Raw genomic sequence first — 19,952 nt, 5'->3', positions numbered from 1 at the left:
GGAGAGGCTGCAGGCGGACGAGGTGATCCAGGCGCTGGACACACAGTCCGTGTGGGGTCAGGGCCTCAACATCAACCCTAAAGATGAACTGTAGAAGCAGGAAAACGGCTTCACCCGACCCCCACCCCCCGTCAATCCAATCCTCATATGTATTTTAACTATTTATTGAATTGGATCAGAACATTTCTATTTTTGTACTGTTTGAAGTCCAAGATTAAAAACTATTGTAATTTTTGTGTTTTTTTTGTTTTGTTTTGGTTTTTTTTGTTCCATTGTTTTCTCTTCACACCAGTACTTGAGTTTTACCCTCTTTGCTTTCCCTTCCAGTGAGAGAAAAAATATCCGTTTCACTTTGTTTAGTTTTTTTGGTTTTTTTTTTTACGGAACCGGTTAGTTGGCAGAGTTTCATGCTCATATCTGTAATTTCACCGAACTGTGAAGAAGCCAAAGAGAAGAACGGTGGTTTTGACTTTTTGTTTGTTTTTGCTTTGACTTGCTCTCATTCTGAACAGCAGTTTATTCAAAAAACACTATGTACAGATATTACAGACACATACGGTTCAGTGGTCAGTAGTTACAAAATAATATTTGGGTTCAGTCTTCACAAAAGGTACTGCTACATATGCTATCACTAACAACATTATGCTATTCAACAATGTCTTTTTATTTCAGTGCCAGTAATGATTATTTTCAGTGTAGGCGGTGCACTGTTATGTTTTGTTTTTTCTTCTAATTTGGATATTTTATTTTGAAACAGCACTCATACAAAGACTTTAAGAAAGAGTTATTATGTTCTAATATGCTGAATACTTAATGATCATGCACTCTGTCCTCCTCTGTGTGTCACTACTTTTGTCCACTCTTCCTACTTGTTTGTTCGTCACCTTTCCGGGCACACAGAGCAGAATACTGGTTTACATGTTCACTGACACGAGAACATGGTTTTTGTGTTCATGGTTTACTTTTTGTATTTATGTGTTTTTTTTGTTTGTTTTTTTTAATAAATAGCTGCTGTTTTAACTGTCGGCGTTTTAAATATGAGCAGCTTTTATTAATAAAAGGTGTCAATAGTTCCTGTTTCAAGGAATACTTTTTTTAATTTTGTTTTTCGGCCTTTTTTACGTCTTTATATTTGTGTTGATGATACAGGTGATATAGGCCCAAGTCATGCACTGTAAATCCAATGGAAAGAAAATTTTTTTAGAGATAGATTCAAACTGCTAACCAGAAGCCTAGTCCTGTTGTTTTATGAGGTTGGCCACTCTTTTGTGTTCACTGATATTTAATTCTGAAATGCTGTAGCACACGGAAATGTATGTGTACATGCCTATAAATTAAAAAAAATATATATGCCATATCTATACTGAGACTTTTGTTTTATTTTTTTCATGTCATGTCGTTCAAACATCAGTCTTTTCTATCTCATTAGAAAGCCTTTGATATGAAGAAACTATCTCTCAGACAGCCAGGAATGTTTACCAGTTTCTCTCATTGATAACTTCATTCCTTTACAGTTTCATTCATCCAAATAACTTACTGGAAAATCAAATGCGTCCTTTAATATCTATGTAAGCAAATACTCTCTGACAAAAGGCATACAGTGGGTTCAGCTCTTGTATTTAAGAAGAGCTTAAGTTAAGTAAAGTGCATCTGCCACTACAGAGTAAACGTAACTACAGTAAAAAAAAAAAAAAAAAAAAAAAACATACTCCATACATTTATCACACCTTGAAGGGTAACTCCACCAATTTTACACATTAAAGCGTGTTTACAGGTCACACTGCATGTGTTGCAAAAGTAGTACTGAGCCTTTTGTGGCTCCAGAGGAAGCTGCGTGTAATCAGATAAATTGCCTGAAGTGATGTCCCTCGGTGGCTGAGATGCATTGTGGGTAATGAAGGCGCTAGGCTTAGCCAGGTTTGGAATAAAAATGGTGAACTCTCTGGATCCACTGTATTGATTTTGATCCTTCATTTTTTAAACCGTCCACAGTGTACCTACATTACCCACAACGCAACTCTGCCATCAAGCAACATCACTGGAAGCAATTTATCAGATTACATGCAGCTTCCTCTGAAACTACAAAAGGCTTCAGTAAGTCTTTTTTAAATATGCAGTAGTGCTCCTCAGGACCTGTAGTGTAAATGTGTAAAATGAATGGAGTTAACCTCTAAGTACATTTGGATGGATTATTTACCCAGGTACATTCTGAGTAGAGGTCACTGCGGTAAACATTTTTTTGTAACACAGCACAGAAATGGAAACAACAAAACAAATCTCTAGCAACGACTGAACGCAGCATCAACCACCTCCTTTGCTCACGCATCATCCGGTCCGTGGTGAAAGGACTGTATGAGACTCGTAGCTTCAAACTAGAATCAAATCTACTTGTGTGAGTTCAGTGGCCATGTTGGATTTGTCTGGCTCAGTAACGGTACGCCAGCTGTTCGTTGAATCTGAATGGCTTGGTTTCACTGACAGAACACATCAGGTCCCTCATGCGTCGCGCACGCCGCTCCTCCAGCACCAGCCTGCGGGAGCGCTCTCGAGCCGCATGCTGCTCTGCTCGCTTCTCCGCACGTTTCCTCCTTAGCCACCTATAATTCCACACGTAAGAGGATACATACACAGACAAAAACCTTACCACGTGATCAGAGAAAATGTCACACTTGCAGCGTAATGTAATTGTTTCTCTGCAACATCAGAAGTTGTGAAGTTAGCTAGCACTTCCATTCTTTGTCGCTGACGCTTGAAATGAATGAAAAGCTGAACTCACACTTTGAAGGCGTGTTCACACTCCTCGCGGCTGCGTAAGAGGTAACCGCTGTCCACCTCGAGCCGCTTCAGCTCCTCCAGCTGCTTCTCTTTCTGCTGCTGCTCGTGTTTCCTCTGCAGCCACTGCCTGAAGGACTCCTCCGGGTCGCTGCAGTCTCTCTGCAAGACAAACGCAGAAATGCATCCAGTAATAACGAGGAAATGATGGCAAATGTTTATAATTGCAAAGCTTTTTGTTTTTTTAACACCCCTGGCCAGTACTATTTCTTGTATTTGATTTTGCTTGGAAATTTTTGCAAACAAGGTTTGAAATTCTGTTTCTGCGTAACACACCACTGTCACTGCGCCAAGTAAAGTAATGTGTCTCTTTTGCCAACTAGGATTTTTTTTTTGTTTTTGCAGCAAAATGAACTGATCTGCTCTGTAAAAAAGAGCTTTCATTATAACTGCTACGTGCGACTTTATTTTTAATTGTTGACTCTGGTGCCCCCTGTGGACAAAAGTGGAAGTGTTTCTGCCGCCTCATAAAGATCTTCTGGATAGAACCTACAAAAAAGCTACTGAATTGAAAAAAGTATGTAAAGGCGACTGTATAACATTGTCAACATCTACGCTTTTGTTGTGCCCCCCCTGTGGTCTTACCTTAGTATTCATCCTCTCCATCTCCTGGGCTCGGTGGACCCTTTTCTCCTCCTGAAACTGCTCTCTCTTCTTCATCAGCCAGGCCTTAAACGCCAGCTCATTCTCCTGCCTCTTCTGCTCCTCTTCCTCATGTCTCCTCTGCTCTTCCTGCGAAACAAAAGCAATTAAAAAGATGATTTAAGTCAACAACAGGCCTTAATGGTGGAACATGTAAATATAATGCATGCACTTCTTTTCCGACCTCTCTGGCCAGCTTCTCCTTCCTCTCCTGGATCTTCTGCAGCACCTCTTTCTGCTGGGGGGAGAGGGTGTAGGTGGCCTGGCAGGGTGTCCCGGTGGCCGACTGCACCCGCCGCTTGCTGCCGTTCCTCTGGCTGCCTCTCTGGCTGTGGTTGGCCGAGCTGGGTCTGTTCCTGGGCTGAGCTGGAGGTCTGGGAGCACGGAGGTGATCGGCGCCTTGCTGGAAGAGGGAGGAGCCGGCACGAGCACGAGGAGAGGCGGAGGACCTGTGGCTCTTACTGGAGCTTGCAGTCTGCTCCTGGGGACGTGGGGAGGAGCGTGAGAAGTCGCTGTAGTTGTGTGTTATAGGAGGGAGAAGCCCTTGACTCTCCAACTCGTTCAGGCTGACCAGATCAAACTTCCCATCCTTCTCCACAAGGACTCTGCCCTCCTTTACCCCCTGCCCTCCCCCACTGCTCTCGCCAGCCCTGCTGCTTTCTTCCCGCAGGGAAAGCTTGAGCTCAGACAGCTTCCCTGACACTTCGATCTCTGCCTCTGACTCCTTCGCAGTTCCCTTTCTGCCCTCCACCTCACCACCGCTGCCATCCTTCTCAAATTGCAGGGGAGGCACCTCCAGGTCCACCAGCTTGTCTTTGAAATGCAGCCGCCTGCGCCTGCTCATATCCGGAGCCTCCTGGTCCTGCAGCTCTCGATTAGCCTGCTGGATCTTGTCCTGAATGTACTTCTTCTCCTCATCTGTCTGGTCATCCATCCCTGGTGGAGGTGGGACTACAGGTGATGACTTAGTGGGGCTGTCCCTGTCCGAATCATACTCCAGCGGCTCCATAGGCGAAGGCCACCTCTCGTCATCTTCCTCCAACTCCTCGGCTTTGTTGCCGCTCCTCTCCTCCTTGAGGACTTTAGGCTTTCTTTTCATTTTTTGCACTTTCTCGTCCTCCTCCAGCTCTTTGTCAATTTCTGATTCTATGTCCTCATAGTCAGGACCCTGTGGGGTGGAAAAGGCAAACACAGCAATGCTTTAATGAATTAGGTTGGAGAGTAATGAGCAACATCAATACTTGACAGGTAATAGGCGTGCTGGTGTGATAACAGACGTGTGTAAGTGTGTTCATCAATATTGCATCCAGCAGTGGCAGAGAGAAAGTATGTCACTTTATGTGGACAGAGGAGGTTTCACATGCAAACAGGAAGCTGTGCCAGCTCGGGTAACTCAACGCTACTCACTGTTACACTTTCCCAGAGCAGGGTCAGGGACCCATGCAGCATCCAGTCTAAAGTAAGTAGGGCAGCACTCCAAACTCAGTCTCACACGATGTAAGAAGGTAAAAAACAGAAGGTAGGAAGAGGAGGTGCAATCACTCTTATATAAATTGCACATTGTAAAGCAAGGGCCGACTTGCCTGGTCCTCACTCCGGCCTTCCTCACTAATCAGCCAGTCGAGGTCCTTCTCAAAGTCGTCCTCATATTCCTCCTGGGTCTTTGTGCAAACCACCTCACTCATATTCTCCACTGGAAGATCAAAGATGCGTTTCAGACATGACGGTTTCTGCCAGACTGGCTGGAGGAATTTGTTCTGGATAGCCACGGTCCCAAAAGGATGAGTTTTTAGAAAGATTTTTGGATAGGATGCCACCAAGTCCAAGAGCTTGGCGGGTTTCTTCATACCGTCAGCCACCAGACTGCACCTCAGCAGTCTGGTGGCTGACGGTCCAAGACTCAAATCATGCACCACTTATAGTCAATGACAGATATTGCACCTGGGTATAGAAGCCTGTATGAGTGTACACTCAAGTGTAGGTTTATCTCTGTACGTTTGGTGCATATGGCATTTTTACTCTATTGTACTTTTCCTATTTAGTGCATATATTTTCATTGTATTTTGTTTTATATTTCTCTTGGTCAACTCATACCTTGCACTGCTACTTTTTTGAACTGTATTATTTGCACACTGTTTGTTTCCTTTTGCTGCGGTGGCCATATAATTACAATTTATAATTCTGAAACAGTTTGTCAATCTTTGAAACATTTATGCTCTAAATTTCAGTGATGGCCTGAATAACAAACACCCGGCAGTCACATTAAAGTAAACATTCTGCTGCAAATGAAACCCAGTTTAACTCAAATATATATTAATGCAGCTGTCTGTGCTGTTTAGTATACTGTGATGGGAACATAGAGGTTGGATGAGTGGCTATGCTAGACATAGACTAGACAGGTCCAGGCATGTTAACAGACTACAATGACTTCAGTAAAGGGTACAGTGCTCATCAGGATATCCCACCCAGTTACATCAAGCCCATTTGGATAATCAAAACAACATTACAGTGCAATTACAAGCAAAATATTCAGATGCATACATTCACTTAAGTTTTTGTGGGTTTCAAAAAATTATTGTGCTACTATTAACCATCCACAAATGACCACCATTTCAATTATCACCTCACCTCCATTGGATATTTAGGTTACATGTAACTGTACTGTACATGTGTAAGGGATCGGTCGTCACCTTCTGGACAGAAATCAGTACTGCAGGTTTCCAGTAAACTATTTTCTTTTCTATTTTTTTAAGCAAAAACATATCCGCTGTTTGATTACCTGTATGTTACTTTTGTCGTAGCTGTGTTTCTGTTGTGATTTATAATACATTCCACTGGCTATAACACAGAGTTTTACATACATAGACTATCATCCTGTTTATTTCTGCAGGTCTGCGGGCTGTAAAAATAAACAGGACAGAGACAGAATTAAGAGGGTGAGCGACAGGACATAGTTGGCGCCTGTGAGAATCACCTTAATTTTTAAAAAATGCTAAAGTGGATTAAGTGGCTGTTAAAGCTGAAGAAATGTGGCTTTTAGTAAACTCACCAGCGGCAGGTTCTTACGCAGTATTCCTGTTGAGTTCAAAGCGGTGCCAGAACACATCAAGCCGGGTTGTTTCGTGACTATCGCTCCATCTAACTGACCCACATAGTGCCTGCTAGTCTGCGGAGCAACACCTGTGCACATAATCTGCTTCCTGTCCCTCTACAGCCCTGAAAGCTTTAATACAGCCGTCGTCATAGAGACCGACAACACTCTTTACTACTTGCGCATGCGCACACGTGACAAACGCTCAGTGAAGAAATGGCTCTCCAGTAATAAAATCTACATGAACACACTATAAACAAGGGAAACATTCAAGTTGAGCCAAGTACCATTCATGAAACAGAATAACTGTGACCTTTAAGGAGGTTTTAAAAGGTTACATAGAGAATAGAACACCACTATATATGTTGTTATGTACGCTGTTTAGGAGTGTGTCATGTCATGTCATTTTCCGTAACCGCTTATCCTTTTCCATGGGGTCGCGGGGTGTTGCTGCAGGAGTCAATTCCAACCTTGTCTGAGGGGGAGGGCAGGGTACTCCCTGGACAATTCTCCAGCTTATCGCAGGGCCCTCACTGATGAGAAATGTGGGGTTCAGTATATTGCGCAAGGACACTTCGACATGCAGCTCAGCCTTGCCCCGCCCCTTCTATCACTAGTCGACCTGCTCTACCCACTGAGCTACAGCCGCCCCTGTTTAGGAGTATGTGGCATTTAAGCACAATATCAACCAAAGTGCAAAAGTTTTGGAAGATTTGCATTATTATTTCAATTATGGCGAGCAAATAACATTATTATACATTATATATTATAATTGCATCTATTGCCTGTTTAATGTATATGCATATCTATCTATCTATCTATCTATCTATCTATCTATCTATCTATCTATCTATCTATCTATCTATCTATCTAAATTAAACAGGCAATAGATAAAATTGCATGATAAACAAGTAACAATACTAAGAAGTCAAACATATTTGGAAGGTTATTGTAATCGATAATAAATACGAAGTGAAATATGCCTAGATGAATATGTTAATACATTTAAATATAAATATTTTAATGAGACAATGCATTTTTTGCTTATTTAGTAAGCATATTTATTGATTTCCGAGGCATACGTATTTATGTATTTATTTAAATATCTAATATAGACTTTAATGGCATTCCATAATAATAAGCCATATAATTTAGCTTTGAGGTCTTCAATTCATCAATAAAATTATGTCGTCAAGTGTTGCCAGGTAACGACGAAAAGACCATTGTGGGTTAATATTTAAACTGGCCGACGGCACATGGCCGTGGGCAAGTGATGCTTTCTTTCGAGCCTTTAATCCATATAAAAACAAAAGTTGTGATACAATCAAAACATTTAAAAACATCTACACGGAGCAGGAAATGCCAGAATATTCAAGATTATTTTACAAACTAATGTAGGTAGAAATCTGAATAATTACATTTCAACTACATTTGCAATTTCAATAGCTTTATTGGTATGGTAAACAGACGTTGCCAAAACATATGGAAAACAACCATTAAAAAAAGTGACAAAATAATTGTTGAATAAAAACGAGGGGAAAAAATTACACACAAGAAGAAATGTGGTTTTGTTCTATCTAGAAAAAACAATGGTAACAAAAATGGCTTAAAATAAAGTTTTTTTAAAATGTAGGTTTTCCTAAATATAGATACTATATGTAGGACTATACAATACCTATGTTGACGTGTTGGTCAGATTATTGCTCAAACTCTGTCTGTATAGTTGATCATGTAAAAAACAGAAACTCTTGAATCAGTTGCTAACGCGGACTCTGGAACACGCACTTGAGAAGTCAATGAACTCAACGTTTGTTTTTAGGCGCAATGCATTCTGGGTATTGACGTTTCCGTACAGGGAGAGCTTTGCGCCCTGAGCGATGAATAACGACATTTCCCATGGTGCCTCTGTCACTAACGAGGAACTACACGCCCCTTGACGGTTCAACTTCTTGAAGCACGACTGGCAGCACGTAGGCACAACTTCTGATAATATTTAGAGTGCGTCTTAACTACAAACGGCCGCCACGCACCGAGGAAAGAGCGGGTGCTTCTCCTACAAATGGCCACCATCGTCTTCTGCTCTGTGAACAAAACGGCTCGGACTACCGCGAGACGTTGCTTGACTTCACATTTAAAGGGGCTTGCTAGTGCAGGGGAGTCGCACTTGCCGTTGCCCTCCACTCACAGCTCGTCACTGACTTTGCTTCCGGGAACGAGATGGCTTTCCAGAGGCTCCAGCGTACGGTTCATGTCCCATGGGACTGCAGGAAGAGCCGCGGCCGGGCGAACCAGGAGGGGAGCCCTGGCGCTCGGTGGAGCCGCCGCGGTGACAGCGGCAGCGGCGGTAGCTGGGTTTCTAGCCAACGCTAACCACTTCCAGCGTGCGGAGATGGCAACGAAGGTTTTACGAGACCCCGAGGAGAGGGAGCCAGAGGGGGATATCTTGGAGAGGTGTCGGGGTTTCATGTCTCCTCCGGTGACCGACATCGCTGTGCTGCAGCAGACGAAGGGGGAGATGAGGACGAGGATGGAGATGCTGATCATGGAGACGCAGGCCGAGTTCTGCAAAGCCCTGCAGGAGGTGGACGGTGGGACGTTCAAGGTGGACCAGTGGCAGAGGAAGGAAGGTGAGGGGATGCTCACCTGGTACCACACGAGCTCAGAGCGGAGCAGAAACAGATCCATGTTTATCCTGAGTGTCGTCTGTGAGATTCTCAAAGTCAGGATACAGAGCCACCAACCTCTTTTGGTTTATTTCCTTATCAACCCTGCGTGTGTGTTTGTGTGTGTCAGGTGGCGGAGGAATCAGCTGTGTGATGCAAGATGGGAAGGTGTTTGAGAAGGCAGGGGTCAATGTGTCAGTGGTGTCTGGATACCTGACGGAGGAGGCCGCCAAGCAGATGAGGAGCAGAGGGAAGGTCCTCAAAGGGAAAGATGGTACATCCTTTTAACTTGATGTGTGCGTGCAGGCTTAGACTTCGATGCAGCTTTTGACAAGAGCTGTGGTCACCGTCATTCTGGGTCGTGTGTAATGGTGAAGTGCCATGCTTTTTCTCCCAGGTAAGCTGCCATTCTGTGCCATGGGTGTGAGCTCAGTTATCCACCCCAAGAACCCCCACATCCCCACGGTGCACTTCAACTACAGATACTTCGAGATTGAAGAGGAAGATGGTGAGTGTGGGACGTCAGCCGCTGTGTCTTGGTGTCAGTGACACTATTGAGTACATGAATGAATGATGACCCTTGTCTCCGTCTTCCTTGTCTCTTGTGTTTTGTGTTTCAGGCTCTAAGCAGTGGTGGTTTGGTGGAGGCACAGACCTGACTCCAGTTTACATTAATAAAGAAGACGCCTTCCACTTCCATAACACCCTGAAGGGGGCCTGTGACAAGCACCACTCGAAGTACTACCCCGAATTTAAGAAATGGTACAGCTTTCGACTGAAGACGCGTGTGTGTGTGTGTGTGTGTGTGTGTGTGTGTGTGTGTGTGTGTGTGTGTGTGTGTGTGTGTGCGCGCCTCAGCACGTACGCATCTGTAAGCCTGATTTCTGCGTATCTGTGTGTGTATGGATTACAACGGGTGTATCCTCTCTGTCAGATGATGATAAGAGGAAGTCTCTTCCTAAAATCTGCAGTTGCCGAAAAACCGTTGAGCCAGCAAGTGACCACTGGGGATGTGGAAGGGGGTGGGTGTGGTTTATCTGATGTGGTTCGACCCTTGGCTAAATTAGTTTTTTTTTTTTTTTTGTGAATCTAAAGTTCGATTTTAAAGGAAAGGTTAGGCATTTGAGATAGATAAATTCCAGGAGTTAGACAAGAACATTGCTGGTTGACCTCTTGGCCGTTTCCACAATTAAATCCATAGCCTGACATTATAGCTGTTTGATTTTATAATACAATTCTTCTCATTTCTAGGTGTGACAGATACTTCTACATCCGGCACAGAGGAGAGACTCGTGGTATAGGAGGGATCTTCTTCGATGACCTGGACTCCCCGACTCAGGAGGAGGCATTCAGCTTTGTCAAGAGCTGCGCCCGCACTGTGGTGCCCTGTTATCTGCCCATCGTATACAAACACCTCAACGACTCCTTTACTGATGAGGAGAAGGCCTGGCAGCAAGTACGACGAGGAAGGTGGGTGAAATATGCACTGAGTAATCATTGATTGTTGACAGTTTGTACAAAGACGAGTGTTATTGGTTTAAAGAAATACAAACAAGCTAGAGCATTTTTTATTACCTATACCAGAATGAGAATGGATTTAGCCAGTACAGGGCTGAAAGGAAGTGTTGAGCTACCTATCAATAACTTCATCTGCTATTGATAAACACACACAGTCATTAAACTTGCTTATCTTGGTTGATCCATCACAGTCAACATTTTGTTTCCTTGATTTTTTAAAAGTTAAAGATATGTACAAAACAGAGAGCTCTGCCCCAGCATTCAGTGAGCGACTACAACACAGAGGAGAGTGAGTTTATGAATCGGAATAAGTGTAGTGGTGGGATAGAAAAACTCAGGCAGGGAGTGGATGGGGCAGATAAAGGAGGAGAAAGAGACTTGCCTGGAGTGGATGAACCCTGCTCAGTCTCATCAATGAACTTTGGTTATCTTTTACTTTATGTGCAATGAAGTTGTGTGGTTTTTGCAGCCAAAAGTGCAGATTATCTGTCGTATAGGTAAGTGTGTGGATTCTGATGGCGTGTTCACTCTGCTGGAAAAGATTTTTATCTCAAGAATGATTTCAGTGAAGTTTATTATTGATTTGAATCTGTTTTGAAGTTGTTTTGGCTTAGATTAAGGCACAGAAGATCCTGACTGTGTCCACTGAATGTATCATGAATTCCATGAAGCAGTATGCAGTAAATTGTGTGTGTTTGATTTGTAGATATGTGGAGTTCAACCTGGTGTATGACAGGGGTGTGAAGTTTGGCCTGGCCACACCTGGCTCCAGAATTGAGAGTATTCTCATGTCCCTCCCCCTCACTGCCAGGTAACATAACACGAGTTGAAAGCAGTGGTATCCCTGCTCTTGTATGACAGTAATGAGCGTTTCCTGTTGCTCAGTAACAAACTCAGCCTTCCTTCTCAGGTGGGAGTACATGCACGAGCCTGCCAAAGGTACACGGGAGGCCAAGATGCTGGATGTGTTACGAAACCCCAAGGAGTGGGTGTGACCTGTTCACAGGTTTACATGTCAGTATGGACAGAAGTGTTAGCACAGATCAGCAGCATTTAACACCATCTCTACCAAAATAATAAGAAACTGCACTTGTCTGTGTTTTTTAGTTTTTTTTAATCGCCGTTGGTACTTTTTTGTCTTTCCTGTTTGCTTTGTTTTGTCAAACCTGCCTTGCTAGCACTTAATTACTCTCTGATTGCATTATTACTCATAATGAGACATTGTTTTTTAAACTTGAGCTTTGTGCCATTGTTTACTGCCTGGCAAACCAAAGAGTGACCGAATAATGTAACTTCACTTGTGGCTGTTATGCCGGCTTTTAGGTCATCTCACACTGATCCTGTGCTCCTTTTTTAAGATGTGTCAGACACTTGCTGTGTTTTTTTTTGTTGCCATGTCTGGGCTAAACGTGGCTTGCTCTACTTGAAGCTGTCAGAGTTCTGCTCTCCTCTACTCTTCTTAAACAAAGCACTGAAAGGGAAAATCAGGACAAACTGAGCCACTAGATGTATGTGTGCCACTGCTGGTATCAAATGTTAATACATCTGCTTTGTGATGATTCAGTGCATCTGCTTTCAACTGATGCTAAATAATAATAATGACTGACCCCTCCTGATTCATTTGTGGTTAATGAGTCACTTTACTGGTTTGTTAGAACAACAGGAGTTATACTGGGAGTCATGATCAGATTCCACAGAGAGGAAAAAATGTGAATCACAGACCAGGTGGCTGTTTTGTGTAAGGTTTGTAAAACAAAAGGCCATGTGAAAACTGTTTATAGATAATTACAATAAATTGTTTGTTCTACCTTTGGTCCTTTTTTCACATTTACTGTTTGTTTCTGCACTTTAACTGATTCTCAAATCCAAGACCCCATTTTAATGTCTTCAGTTTCAATTTCTTGTGCATCATTTTGCACATTCATCAGTAATTCACCTTTTGCTTTACTTTTGAAGAGACACAAAGCTCAGCAATGTATCTCACATTTGTAAAACACTGGGTGAATCCAAAAGGGTAGAAGAGAAAAATATAAATTCAAGTTTAAACACTCAAAATTAAACATTTGTCCTCTCCTTATCACTTTCATGAGATATAGAATTAAACTATGGAAACACATGGTGCATTTTTAATGTTTTATTACAAATTAATTCAAGCTTCTGCACATAAAGGATTTATAACAAGTTCACTTGCATTTAATGTTATATAACATTTTGCTGGATAAGGCATTGTAAAAAAAGGGCTCTGCAAGTGAGAATAAACACCCGACCTAACCAAAATGGCTACCCCCACCAGCACAACTCAGTTGAAGGTCATAGCAAGTGCTGAGGTTCACAGGTCAACTCACAAAAAAAGTAGAGTAATAATAGTCAGTGCTCAGAGTCTGTGAGGTGTAGACAGGAAATGTGACCTTTCGCAGGATCTGTGAACATTAGACAGATATATTTGGTTTTTTAGTGTATGCAGCAACATTGCATATTGAGAGTATGAGCACTTTTATCTCCAGAGGATTACAGTGGCATTGTGATGGCCGAGAGTGACGCCGAACACATTAAACCAGACCAGTCCTAGTTTCCATCAAACAGCTCATTTTGAGCTTAAACACAAAGTGCCTTCATTAATTCACGACTTACTGTATAATAGTTACACTAGAATCAATGCATTCACCACATTGCTATGCAGTAAAAAACAATCTCACTGTAACTTACTTTCACACATACGGACTCTACATATTTATATACAGGTACATAACACATGCTAAACGAGAAATCTGTCCATAGTGACGTTAAATACAGAATCTCTCCCCTCTGACAACTTTCCCCAAAGTTTCTGTTTCTATTGCTTTCTGTCCCACATTCCTGTGCAAGTCACTCCTCCACAACTTACATTTATGGCGTAGCTGCAAACCTATTTAAGGAATCATCAGTGTTCTTTTTAGTGAAAGTGGCACAGCAGGCGATTCTGTAGTCATATCCAACAGGGTTAAATTTGCTCCAGGGGAAAGGTTAGGGAAGGATTTTCACAGTTAAAGCGGGCTCTGAGCAACTGTCAATGGCCCAGAGGTGGACCTGGGCCAGTGAAGCACTGAGCATCAACAAACAGTGCTGAGTCAGATCCAACCTCAGGTGTACAGACCAAGCTGCATGCATTACCAAAATATACGCGCATATGACGCATATACATAAAACACATTTCCCTGTAAAATTTCAACACATTAAATCTAAACATTCACAAGTGTAGACTCAAGGTGGACCGATGCGTTCATTTGGCAACTTCACTATTTAAACCTGCATTAAGTGTTTATTTTGATATCAACAACGAATCCAATTGGGGATTGTAATGCGGCATGTCGTGCTGAACCCACTGTGAATCAACAGCACAGCAGAACTCTGCAGCTCAGTAACTGTTTTGGTTCTGTAGCCTGAGCGTTTACTAAATGTGTGGGGTTCCCTTTTGATGGTGATTGGCTTGTTAATATTTCTGCCCTCTGGTGGTCAAAATTTGGTGGTCTTGTCCTTTCTGAATCCTGAAAAGCAACATTTTGCAATAGTGGCAACAGTAAGTACTTATTTTTGCCAGCACATATGTAACATTAAAATATGTATTTAAAAATAGATGCAAAATATCCAATATCAAAAACTTTCAATAAAGCATCGGTCCAACTCAATATACACTTTAAGAATGGTTGTCCTTCATTATGGCAGTCAGAACCCTTCTTTTCTTTAGGCTACATGCATCATTTGCTATGCCTGCTGACTTAAAATGATTTGCTACAGTGTGACAGCATAGATGCAACTCCAGGAGAATCACCAGAGGAGTTGGTTGGTTTTGGTATTGCAGTATCATTTGCTCCTTCCTGCGACCACTTCACCTCAGTGATGAAAGGTTAGTGCAAATTTTAACAGCGCTGGCTCTGGCAAAGATTGCATTAGTCCATTGACCAGACAGTTAATAGTGTTCTGTGTGTTGAAGGGGAGAGGCTGGTGATACCACAACAGTGGCACTGCTAAATGATAAAATGGTCTTAGTGTAGATTAGGGGTTTTGTTGGATTGGTAGTGAGAGACAGGTTTACTTCCCATGGCCACCGTTGGCACTGATAGAGCTGGTGTTGACTATATCCTCATACTGCGGAGGAGGTTCCGTCTCTATTTGGACGTCTGCATGGCCCACAGCCTCCTCATAAGACGGTGGAGGGTCTCCAGCGCTTCCTCTTCCTGATGTGAGCTCTGAGCCCGGATAAGCTGGGCTGCTGTGGACGCTGAGTTCTGATTGGTCACCGTGGTGGTAATCCCTCCCCCAATGGTCCATAGAGACCACTGACAGGACGTGGTCATGATGTGAGTGTCCCATGCTGGGGCTGCGCTGCGAGCGCTTGCGGGAATGGCAGCGCCACACAGTGATGGCGACGGCCGCAATGATGAGCACGACCAGCAGCAATGGCACGATCAAGTAGAGAGAGTGGACTCCTCCTACCACCGTCTCCAACCCTCCAGATGGACTGCTCTCCCGCACGTATTCGTCCCAGAATCGTTTCTGCAGCCAATCAGAAGACAGACAACAATGTCCAAGTCAGATCAAAACCATTTACATCATGATAAGACTACTACATGACTAAGACAACGCTACATTCATGCGGGCTGTAGTGTCAACGTGTTGATCACCAAATTGTTCCCAAAACACAGAGTCACAGGACACATCATGGTCTCCACCGTATGAATACTTTTATCTGGATTAGTTCGACACAAAGGCAGCGGACAATAACACCCGAACAAAAGGCGACCGCATGATTGTGCACGTCCATCTGCGTGACTTTGCTCTCTGGCCTGTCACAATAGTTTTACAAATACGGCCTCCTTCTGTGGCATACACTCGGCTGTTCTTCCTGCTGATAATCATCACTTCCTGAAAAAACACCCACATTCCACGAGCGACTACTCTCAGTGTAGAATTTCATTACTGGACACACAAACCCCACGAAACAGCACTTCGTAGGGATATGTTGGATGTTTTCACATAGTACAGCTGGTTCGAGCTACTCAGTAGTCGTAACATTGATCCGTGGATTTTAACTCCAGCTGAGTGTCATGCTACAAGTCAAAGAAGAATTGTGAGAATAAGCGGCAGAGAAATAATAAAAATACAACCCTGAGGATAATTGTGTGCTATTTTTTGTGCTTGTTATTTTTGCTTAAATGAACAAAGGTAACTTTCTGTCTGACTAGTAACATCTGGCTGGTAAATCTTTGAACACAGGACTTCCTGCTGGAGCTGAAGTCCATGTATAGACATTACAAGTGATGAGTAAATTCAACAACCTAATACTTAAGGAAATAACTATCCCTTCATGTGGTTTATGTGGCTGGCCACATGCAGCCATATGTAAAGAGTTTTCGTGTGTTCTACTTCCTCACTCCTGCGTGAATTTAGCCTTGGAGAAAGGAAGAACAGCAGGTGTGACGTGACTCATATCCTCACCGTCTTCTCATCGTTCTCGAAAGCCTCGCGGGCCTCCTCGTAGGTGCAGATCTCCTCGCGGCACTCCCGCTGAATGTTACCTTGCTTCATCTCCTCCAGCAAGGAGTTGGCCCTGCGCAGTCGCCGCAGCACCGAGTGGGCCGCGTCCGCCGGCAGGAACACTGACAGACAGGCGACAGGGGGAGGATTTTGGGTGGGGGGGGGGACAAACAAAAGTGCAGAGAACAGAGAGTATGTTAGATTGAGGAGATTTTTAAAAAGTGCATGAGTAAAGATTACAAGTGGAGACAAAAGAAGAAGAGTGAAAAGGAAGAAAATAAGGGTGAGTCAGTAAGCGGAACAGCATGGTGGAGGAAGCAACTATGAGCAAAGAGAGAGTACTGATAGAGACACGATTGAGGCAGAAGGAGGAGGAAAAATAGAGATGCCAAAAAAAAAAAAAAAAAAAAAAGCGAGAGGGAGAGAGGTGGGGACTGAAACAAAGGCTGTGGGGCAGAGCTGAGCGCTGCCCAGTGCCCACATTTCTGCATAAAAACAAAAGCTCCTTTGATTTAGGCAGCCATCCCTGGGCCACATAAGAAAAACTGGAGGAATGAACTTGGAGAAGACAGAGCGCTCCTCTGTTTCACACATCCAGGATCAGAACATAAACCCTCAAACAGAGGCTGCACACAAGTTGCCACAACATGCCCTGGGAATGTCTGATGTGCTTCCAAATTAACAAGTTACGGCGTCCCCGTGTGACTCACATATTCAGGGACGTGATCAGCACAAGATTTCAAAACAAACAAAGAAAATGAAAAAGGGTCAAAATGCTGAAAAACGAGGAATTTTCTTGGGAATGGGAATTGTGTGCTTAAGGCAAGAGAGAAAAACCGGTATAGTCACACTCCAGCGACAAAGCAAACACTAATGAAAATCAACACAGTGTTTCTGATGGAAATTCGTGAAGTGATGAGTTTCTGTGCCTGTGGCCTAAAAGCTTAAGCAAACTTACCACTCCCCATGATTCCTGCGAGTCTGTTTGGGGTGCTTTATCTGTAGAAAAACCAAACACACACATCAACATACAGCTTTAAACCTGCTGACGTGATATACGAGTCAGGAAATAATTAACAGAGACTCCCTTTTAAAACTACACATATTCCTTTGTTTCTTTCTTTGGGTAAACAGTCATTGAAATGATCCCTCTAACCTCACACAGCAACACTGTCCTTCAACTTATGACTGAAAAGGGAGGTGGTGACACATTTATATGGACATGTGACTGTCTAATACAGAGCAGAACATCTAATATTAGCCAACATTTCTCGCTTGAGCGGAAATTCCTTTTAGTAAAAAAAAAAATTCTCGATTTGAGAAAAGAACCCGGTGGCACGGCAATACGAAACATCACGCCTCCTTGTCAAATATGTTGCTGGGGGGAAAAAAGCATTCAATATCATGACTCAGTGGATGGATAGTGGGTTCAACAGCCATGCGTTACAGGGCGTTGTTGTGAAGACATCCTTGACCGAAGTGACAGTGGCCAATGGCGGCTGCTGGCCACTGTTACACATGGAGGTGTTACGGGAATCCTGCTCGTTGCTACCCGAAATAGATTATCGGCAGCGGAAACATCCCAAACAAAGCGCCGCCGCCCCGTTGTACAAATCCCAAGAGAGGCCGGATGGAGACCGGAGGCTACAGCGGTGTTAGCTAGGCTTCACCACGGATACTAAAGCTCTACTTCTCGCCCGCTGGGAGCGGTGCTGGTTAGCGACTCTGTATTGACAAGCGGGGATGATTTGTGGGATCAGTGCGCTTACAGCGACGGATGCGATTTAACGAGAGACACATGATTCAAATAACCGGACGCGAACGAGGACAGAAGAGGCTCAGCCAAACGTCGTAGGTTGTTACTTGTCTCCGGTTGTATAAATAATGAACTTTATCAGTTCAGCTCACCTTTTTTCGGCCCCAAAATGCGCATAAAACGGTCCTTCGTCTTCTCCGCTGCCTCTGAGTGTTGCTATGCTCGCCGCGCATGCGCACAGCTGTGTTTGAGAACAGCGGCCCCATGAACTGCCCCTGGCCCGGAGTTAAAGGGACAGTCCACAGATAAACACGGGTTATATTTGCCACAATCAACACAGCCAGTTATTGATGGGTTAAATTCTAACAGTTTGGGATGGCCGGATGGGGGCATCCTTACTCTGACTCTTGCACACACTAATCCCAGGGCAATCCTTGATATTATAACCACAATTATAATTTTGACTCAAGCTGCAATTAGGCTTGATGCATATTTTGTGTAGGCCTGCCTGTTGCACACTGGTGTGCTGTGAGCAATGTCCAGGTGTGCCGAGGAATACTGTTACAACCATAGCTTATTGCGATATACAGATATACAACAAGTAATGAATGAGTTTTTGATTTAATTTACACCCTAAAATACCGTTTAAAAACCAAAAATATATCGACTTAAATAGCAATTTTCCAGTCTACTGACCACTCAAATCCCCCTCCTTGTGTGGCTGCAGAGGCAGCCGTACAAGGTGACCAACTGCTCATTAAGATCTATGTGGTTTTCAGTATATTGCTCAAGGATACTTGGAGGATGAGGGCATCAAACCAACCAATCTACTGGTTACTGGACAACCTGCCTTACCTCTTGAGCTGCAGCTGCCCCACAACCACAAGATGATTAGGTACACTTATTGCCACCAAATGTTATCAAATCTGTATTATACATATTTTACATTTGATTAGACTGTATTCAATCAAATAAGGATTTTTTTTTTTTTTTAAAAGGGAATAAAATATTTCTATTAGCTCAACAAGCAACTTTTCAGCTGTGGTGTTCTGGCAGCCAGTTAAGTGTGGCAGCAGAAGATGAGACAGTAGTTATCAATTTGTTTCCATACTTTTGCTTCATGTTCTGTTGGTCTGTTGAGTTGAGCATTTCACTCTGAGTAATCTTTTGTACCTCAGACAAGCAAGCAAACAAGCAACTCCACATGTGCTATATTAACACAGATTAGTTTTGTTGTTGGATCAGGACTGTGTGTGTGTGTGTGTGTGTGTGTGTGTGTGTATATGTGTGTGTATATGTGTGTGTATGAATGTTCAGTTGTTTGTACCGGCTAAGTCTCTGATTACAATCTGTGATCATCAGTAATGATTTTGAAAGACTTTGCCACCAGGAACAATTGACCTACACACACACACACACACACACACACACACACACACACACACACACACACACACACACACACACACACACACACACACACACAATTCAAATCTTTTTGGTGCAAGAAATTTAAATCTTCCTATTAATAATCTGTAGTTCTACCAAACAGTAACTTTTACTTAAACTCAAAATGTATTAACAAGAGGTCTAAGGCAAATATTAATCTGGTTAAATGTAACTATGAAGTTAATTTTCTTCAGAAATGACTTGCTTGTGCATGTGTGCATGTGTGCATGTGTGTGTGTGCATGTGTGCATTCGTGTGTGTGCATGTTAATCAATATGAATTAATTACGAGATTCTTCCCTAAGGACAATGGATTAGCTCAGTTCAATTAGGGGGAAAACTAACGGTGTAAGCTTTTTGTGTGTGTGTGTGTGTGTGTGTATGCGTGTGTGTGTGTGTGTGTGTGTGTGTGTGTGTAAGAAGGTGAGAAAAAGTGTGGTATTAAACAAGGCGTTTCACCTGAAGAGACAGAAAAGAGAGAGAGAAGT

General features: G+C 43.1%; 4 protein-coding genes across 7 annotated transcripts in view; 2 read left to right on the top strand and 2 right to left on the bottom strand.

Annotated features, from left to right (window-relative positions):
- Nucleotides 1-1,359, top strand: part of p3h2 (prolyl 3-hydroxylase 2) — a 62,809-nt gene extending 61,450 nt beyond the window's left edge. Inside the window, exon 15 of the mRNA XM_037113792.1 lies at nt 2-1,359. Coding sequence (XP_036969687.1) covers nt 2-94 — 93 coding nt within the window. The 3' untranslated portion in view covers nt 95-1,359. The remainder of the gene's footprint in view (nt 1) is intronic.
- A 111-nt stretch (nt 1,360-1,470) lies between these two features.
- ccdc181 (coiled-coil domain containing 181) lies at nt 1,471-6,726 on the bottom strand. 4 transcript variants are annotated; one of them, XM_037113796.1, is made up of 7 exons: nt 6,524-6,725; nt 6,254-6,373; nt 5,058-5,167; nt 3,659-4,642; nt 3,418-3,564; nt 2,777-2,934; nt 1,471-2,597 (listed from the first exon to the last, which is right to left on the bottom strand). In XM_037113796.1, the coding sequence occupies exons 3-7, from the start codon at nt 5,157-5,159 to the stop codon at nt 2,426-2,428; spliced, it is 1,563 nt and encodes a 520-aa protein (XP_036969691.1). In that variant the 5' UTR covers nt 5,160-5,167; nt 6,254-6,373; nt 6,524-6,725; the 3' UTR covers nt 1,471-2,425. The 4 variants fall into 4 exon arrangements, with proteins under 4 accessions (XP_036969691.1, XP_036969690.1, XP_036969692.1 ...); XM_037113795.1 differs by lacking the exon at nt 6,254-6,373 and having other exon boundaries at nt 6,524-6,724; XM_037113797.1 differs by lacking the exons at nt 6,254-6,373; nt 6,524-6,725 and adding an exon at nt 6,103-6,210.
- Nucleotides 6,727-8,624: 1,898 nt separating this feature from the next.
- On the top strand, nt 8,625-12,559 carry cpox (coproporphyrinogen oxidase). Its single transcript, XM_037113798.1, has 7 exons — nt 8,625-9,192; nt 9,359-9,502; nt 9,626-9,736; nt 9,849-9,990; nt 10,480-10,698; nt 11,453-11,557; nt 11,657-12,559. Exons 1-7 carry the CDS (start codon nt 8,625-8,627, stop codon nt 11,739-11,741), a joined length of 1,374 nt encoding a protein of 457 aa, XP_036969693.1. The 3' UTR covers nt 11,742-12,559.
- Nucleotides 12,560-12,865: 306 nt separating this feature from the next.
- On the bottom strand, nt 12,866-18,288 carry prrg1 (proline rich Gla (G-carboxyglutamic acid) 1). Its single transcript, XM_037113799.1, has 4 exons — nt 18,169-18,288; nt 17,219-17,259; nt 16,222-16,382; nt 12,866-15,279 (listed from the first exon to the last, which is right to left on the bottom strand). Exons 2-4 carry the CDS (start codon nt 17,226-17,228, stop codon nt 14,815-14,817), a joined length of 636 nt encoding a protein of 211 aa, XP_036969694.1. The 5' UTR covers nt 17,229-17,259; nt 18,169-18,288; the 3' UTR covers nt 12,866-14,814.
- Nucleotides 18,289-19,952: the final 1,664 nt, after the last annotated feature.

This window comes from Acanthopagrus latus, chromosome 11 (assembly GCF_904848185.1).
Source record: "Acanthopagrus latus isolate v.2019 chromosome 11, fAcaLat1.1, whole genome shotgun sequence".
Taxonomy (NCBI): Eukaryota; Metazoa; Chordata; class Actinopteri; order Spariformes; family Sparidae; genus Acanthopagrus; species Acanthopagrus latus.
This window is presented reverse-complemented; position numbering and strand designations above follow the sequence as displayed.

What these genes read in the sequence shown, in the direction of transcription:
- ccdc181 (XM_037113793.1), bottom strand. Translation starts at nt 6,664, where the DNA reads ATGTGCACAGGTGTTGCTCCGCAGACTAGCAGGCACTATGTGGGTCAG. An exon ending in TGCGTAAGAACCTGCCGCTG is followed by an intron (nt 4,643 to 6,523) that starts GTGAGTTTACTA and finishes TCCACCCCACAG; the next exon opens with GGTCCTGACTATGAGGACAT. An exon ending in TGGAGAGGATGAATACTAAG is followed by an intron (nt 2,935 to 3,417) that starts GTAAGACCACAG and finishes TTTGTCTTGCAG; the next exon opens with AGAGACTGCAGCGACCCGGA.
- cpox (XM_037113798.1), top strand. Translation starts at nt 8,625, where the DNA reads ATGGCCACCATCGTCTTCTGCTCTGTGAACAAAACGGCTCGGACTACC. An exon ending in CCAGTGGCAGAGGAAGGAAG is followed by an intron (nt 9,193 to 9,358) that starts GTGAGGGGATGC and finishes TGTGTGTGTCAG; the next exon opens with GTGGCGGAGGAATCAGCTGT. An exon ending in GGTCCTCAAAGGGAAAGATG is followed by an intron (nt 9,503 to 9,625) that starts GTACATCCTTTT and finishes TTTTTCTCCCAG; the next exon opens with GTAAGCTGCCATTCTGTGCC.
- prrg1 (XM_037113799.1), bottom strand. An exon ending in TCGAGAACGATGAGAAGACG is followed by an intron (nt 15,280 to 16,221) that starts GTGAGGATATGA and finishes GATTGGCTGCAG; the next exon opens with AAACGATTCTGGGACGAATA.